This window comes from Podarcis gaigeae (assembly GCF_964106915.1).
Source record: "Podarcis gaigeae genome assembly, chromosome: 13".
Classification (NCBI taxonomy): Eukaryota; Metazoa; Chordata; class Lepidosauria; order Squamata; family Lacertidae; genus Podarcis; species Podarcis gaigeae.
The window spans coordinates 26,448,000-26,453,897 of record NC_139689.1 but is presented as its reverse complement, the minus strand read 5'-3'; the positions used below and the strand labels follow the sequence as shown (position 1 = coordinate 26,453,897).

The following is a 5,898-nucleotide window of genomic DNA, read 5'->3' as shown; positions in this document are numbered from 1 at the left end:
CAGAGGTACCTGCCTCTATTTGCATACATGGAAATGCCTTCTGCTTGGGATTGGCCCAGCCAACATGAATAACAAGTCAATTATTAGTATAATTATTAAAAATATTATATGTTTATAATATCCCGCCTTTTCCACTGACCCGACTCAAGGCAGCTTAAAGATAAAATCAACAATTACTAAAAACATAATAAAAGCAATAATTAGAAAAAACAATTGAACATTAATGGAACTAAAACTATATACAGATATAGATATCGAGGGAATCCTTACTCCTATGGTCCATCAGCCTGATATTCAGGAATGAAACAAGTGTTGTCCTCTCCATCTTAGGAAAGTCTATCTGCTTCCTTTTCCACATGTCTCATGCTTTTAGATACACACAAGCACAGCTACTTTACATATGGACATCATATATACTAATAGTGAATTCATTTGGGTGTGATTCCCCCTCCCAAGACTTTTGTATTTCTGCAAATTGTGGAGTGCCCCCAAGCCTGGTGGTATCTCTCTTGTGTTGGTGATATTTTGACTGCATAAGGATTGTTACCTGAGCGGGGGGGGGGTGGGGGTGCAGCAGCATGCTGAGGGGCAGATTTGTAGTAATAGAAAAAAGGTAAAAAATAAAGAAACCAGCAAAAAGGAAAACAGGAAGCACCCCAATGACAGAAAAAGATGTTCAATGATGGCAATGCTGACTCTCTGTTGTGTGGGATGAAAATGGGGCAGATTCAAATTCTACAAGAGAGCCTAGCTCATGGGCTGGCTGGAACACTGAGCAGGGGAACTCCATACTGAAGCAAACTAAATATCCATTTACGCTAGGCTCAGCTTTCTCATGCTCTCAGGTCCTTCTAGTTTCTATACTCACAATTATGTTTTCCATTCAGCACTGCATTATATGCAGGAATGCCCTGCCTAGGTTTTGATCTCTTCTGGAAGACATGCCATCTCTTCACCCACCCAATTTGTAATATTTCCCCATATATATATATATATATGTGTGTGTGTGTGTGTGTGTGTAACACAGGTCACGATGTCCCTTAGTGACTTCTACTAGGATGTTTTGGTTGTCACACAGGAGAATTAGGCTGGGGAATCTTCCCTCTCCCCCTTTTCCCTTTGTAATAGAAACAGAAAACAACAATGCAATTATTTCATTGTAAGAGCCAGGAAGACAAGGACATGGAGCATCCCACTAAATGTCAATTGTGTATCCTCTGACAGAGGCATGGTCCCACCACTCACTTGTACACACACACTGCTTTGCATAGAAACCTGTGATTATCCTCCTAGTTAATGTTGTCCCCTTTACATGCTCCTTTCTCCCACTCTCTCACACACTTGCCTCCACCATAATTTGTCTAAGCTTAATATCCTTCCTTGGAGTTTTGAAATTCAGGTAAGAAATGGGAAACACCTCATTCACAATATCATAATCTCCTTCAGTTGTGGGCAGAACGCTGGATGGGGGGGGGGTGGATGAACAGGAAAGGTAAGTGTGGATTAGCCCTTAGACCAGCAGTTCTCAACCTGTGGGTCCCCAGATGTTTTGGACTACAACTCCCATCATCCCTGAGCTCTGGCCTTGCTAGCTAGGGGTGATGGGAGTTGTAGCCCAACAACACCTGGGGACCCACAGGTTGAGAAAGGCTACCTTAGACTAAACACCTGTTGTGACCTGAATTTCTTCCCTTTCTTTTTGAACTTCCAAGTCACACTAACTTATAACATGCCCTTCTTTATACTATGATTCTGTCATGATTAAGATCCAGGCGCTCTTGGAGGAGACCCATTTTCTAGATCCATTTCAACTAGGATGTGGCCTGGCTTTGACACAGAAACATCCCTGGTTGACCACTGTCGGGAGACAGGTGCAATGTATCCCTGTTAATCCTTCTTGAATTATCAGTGGCTTTCAGTACCATCAACTACTGTATTCCCTTTGAGAGGCTATCCAAATTGGGGGTGGGTGACCATGCTTTTCAATGGTTCTGTTCCTATTTGGATGGTCATCTTCAGCAGGTGATTTTTATTTTTTTATTTTTTCACCAAGGAGCCTTCAATGTTGGGTTCCTCAGGGTTCATTTCCATCACCCATGTTGCTTAATATCTACAGTATATGAAGCTGCTGGGTGGAGTCATCCGGAGTTTTGGAGTGTGTTGATGACACACAGCTCTATTTTTCCTTTACATCTACAGGTGTGGCAGTGGATAGGCTGGACAGGTGTCTGGAAGAGAACCAATAAAGTGAAACTCAATCCAGATAAGACAGAGACACTGTTAGTGGGTGGTTCTCTAGACAAGATGGATAGGAGATTGCCTGCTCTTGAGGTGGTTACACTTCCTCTTAAGTAACAGGTACATGGCTTGGGTTTGCTCCTGGATCCTTTACTATCATCTGAGGCTTTGGTGGTATGGAGGTCCTTCTATCACCTTTAGCTCTATGGACAAGGACAGCCTAACATTTGTGCTTTGTGCTCTGTAAACCTCTAGGTTGGATTACTATAATGCATTATAAATGGGTCTGCCTCTGAATTCAGTTCAGAAACTTTAGCTGGTGCAAAATTTGATGGCCAAATGCTTGCTCATTAGAACAAGATGGTTTAAGCTTTAAGCCAAATTGCACTGGCTGCCAACTAGTTTCTGGGCCCAGTTAAGAGTGCAATGCTGTACTATATCTTACATGGTTCAGGACTTCAATATCTTCAAGACCTCTTCTCCCCATACAAACTGACCCAGATCCTGTGCTTGTCATCTGAGGCTCTTCTCTATGTCCCTGCTCCTTGAGAGGTTCTGAGGATGACAACACAAGAATGGGCCTTTTCTGTGGTGCCTCCCCATCTGTGGAATGTTCCCTCCGAGAGGCTCACATGGAGCCATCATTGCATGTCTTTAGGCACCAGGCAAAAGCATTTCTCTTAACCCCCATTCTTTAAATAATCTATGGCCCATTAAATGGGGGCTGTTATCATGATTATTTTATTATGGCGATGTGTATATTGTGCTATATCTTATGTTTTTCTTATGCGGCATCCCTAGGAGTGCTGAATCACTGATGCTCCCGGGATTATGCCACCACTGAGAATTATGGAGAAAGTGGTTTTAAAATATTGCCCATCTAATTGAGCTAACTAAAACACTTAGACTTCTCTTTCAGTTCCAAGTTTTCGTGGGAACAAAATAGCAATCTATGCCTCCTGAAATGTTTCTACTATATCTAGAGCGTTGCATACATAAAGATGCTATCCTGTGCTGTTTTAGTGCGTTATTTTTCAGAGATTCATGTAACATGAATCCTTCTTCATATTCCATATTTTTATTTTTTTGAATAGTGAACTGACAACTTGCTTTTTATTGGAATGATTTCAGTCGTTCTCATCCAGTACACTGAAGGCTTATTAGAATTCCAGTACAGTTTGAAGAGTCCTGCATCTCAGTTTAATACCAAATGCTGACAAAGGACATTCAGGAAGTTTGGAAAGACCAAAGCACTTAAAGGTATTAGATGTTTTTTATACTTTGCCATGTTAGTTTTATTGTCATTACCACATCTTAACAAATGATTGCAGTTAAAGAAATATTTGGAGAATTTTGATCTGGAACTCTGACTGTTCCTCCAATCTGATCTGGTTCATTTGTATTGCTTAGAAGAATGCATAATGTGTGGGGGGTCGGGGGGGAGAAGAAGCACTACAGCTTCTTCTACTTAGATATATCTTTTGCAGCCCTATATTTTTCTCAGTGTGCCGAATCCGAAGGATGGCCAAGAATACAGGAGCTTTCAAGAAACAATTGCATTTATTTTGAAATTCAGAAAGGAGAAAATGTCACCCTTGCTTCTCTAAATGGTTTATCCATGAAAATGAGCATATGTTTGTTTCAGTTATTTTAAATGTAGGACACAAAATTCTTAAATTCTGTGTAATAGTGAAGTTGCTCTATTAGAGAGAGTCTAAGTTTCTGAGTATTATTTTTGTAATTGATCATAGTGGAAGTTATTATGATTCCATTTTTCCTCATCTATTTCTTGCCAAAAGGGATCCCTTAGGCTCACCCCACCCTATGCTCAGTGCAAGAATCTTCAACACAGAAAACATTAAAGGGTTTGAATTTCTCCAAAGCAAGTGTGCAACACCATTTCCTTAGATTTGCTGATAGCTGATAATGAACCAATAGAAACTTATCAGTAATCTGTTCTCACTATTACAGTACCATACTTTCCTTAACCTTCTAGCAAAATACCATGCAAATATTACAAAATGAGGTCCCTTTCTCTTTCTTTCTTTTTTGTATGTCATTGCAGATAATATTTGAATCTGGATATGAGAGAAGAAAATGAGACTGAATTGACTGAGTTTATCCTCATTGGCTATTCTGGTCGGCCAAAGACAAGGATGGGACTCATTGTTTTCCTGATTGTTGTATATGCGATCACTGTAGTGGGAAATTTTATTATAATCTTGGTGACCACAACTGATCCTCGGCTTCACAATCCCATGTATTTTTTCCTCAGTAACCTGTCCTTCCTTGACATTTGCTATGCATCTTCTTCAATCCCACAAGCCATTGCAAACCTTCTGGTGGACAAACCCACCATGTCCTTTGCCATGTGTTACTTCCAAATGAGTAGTGGTTCCTACTTAGCAGTGACCGAATGCTTCCTGTTGGCTGTCATGGCTTATGACAGACTTATAGCCATTTCCAGCCCACTGCATTACATGTTAATCATGAACAAGAGACTGTGCATTCAGTTAGCAGCTGGGACATGGTCAATTGGCTTATTTTTAGGGGCTATTCCCATTTATGCCATTCCAGCTCGCTTTTGTGGGAAAAATTTGGTGAATCATTTCACATGTGAAGTCAAAGCAGTTATGAAGCTGGTTTGCTCAGATACTTCCTTGAGCCAGCTGGTTATGTTCTTCACTGGGAGTGTCACTTTGCTTGGTCCCTTTAGCTTTATCCTTTTCTCGTATTTGCGCATAATTGTGGCAATTCTAAGAATCCACTCAGCAGGGGGCAGGATGAAGGCTTTCTCCACATGTGCTTCCCACTTGACTGTAGTATCCATATTCTATGGCACCTTCATGTTCTCATATCTCCGCCCCCAAACTAAGACCACAAAAGATGTAGACAAGATAATTTCTCTCTTCTATGGAAGTGTGACTCCCATGTTAAACCCATTAATCTACACTCTCAGAAATCAGGAAGTTATAGGGGCCTTGAGAAGACTTGTGGGGAAAAAAGTAGATTCATGAAAAAGATACTTTGATCATATTGAGGACTGAAATATTTCTGTGCCTCTTGCTGTTATTGCTTCTGTTATTATAACAACCTTAACAGCTACTGAATACATTTGAAACTACGAAAGCTGAATGTGTTGTGTATAATGTAAATAAAGGTACACTGAAACAGAAGTTTCCAGACCCTTCTATATAGTGAGAAGGTGGGGAGGGGTATTACTCAGAAGGGTGGTGGGAATGGGTGGTTGGCAGATAGCTGTGATGAGCCTGTTGACGACTCTTAACGACTGCAATAGGTCTTACAGGGAGAAGCAAGGGGTGAAAAGGTGAAAAATGGCTTTGTCATGTATAATGAGATAAGAATCCAAGGTCTTTGTTCAGGCCAGGTTTCTCCATGGTTTTAAGTTTGGTGATAAGTTGTAATTCAGCAGCTTCTCTTTCCAGTCTATTTCTGAAATTCCTTTGTAGTAAAACAGCTACTTTGAGATCTTGTATAGAATGTCCTGGTTTCAGCTGAATTGATGTAGTGTGCTTTAATGTCTGCCATTTCCCTCAGATGCAGCCAGCTTGTAAAACAGGCTACAATGTAGCTGCTGAACAGGGATAGAAAAACCTCTGTATCTCCTGTTATAATAATGCCAGGTCCTTTCATTTTTCA

General features: G+C 40.7%; 1 protein-coding gene across 1 annotated transcript; it reads left to right on the top strand.

Moving 5' to 3' along the window:
* Positions 1 to 4,322: 4,322 nt before the first annotated feature.
* On the top strand, positions 4,323 to 5,255 carry LOC310829655 (olfactory receptor 13H1-like; the record flags this gene model as incomplete). The annotated part of the gene is made up of 1 exon (XM_083708375.1): positions 4,323 to 5,255. One exon carries the CDS (start codon positions 4,323 to 4,325, stop codon positions 5,253 to 5,255), a length of 933 nt encoding a protein of 310 aa, XP_083564501.1.
* Between the last annotated feature and the right edge of the window lie 643 nt (positions 5,256 to 5,898).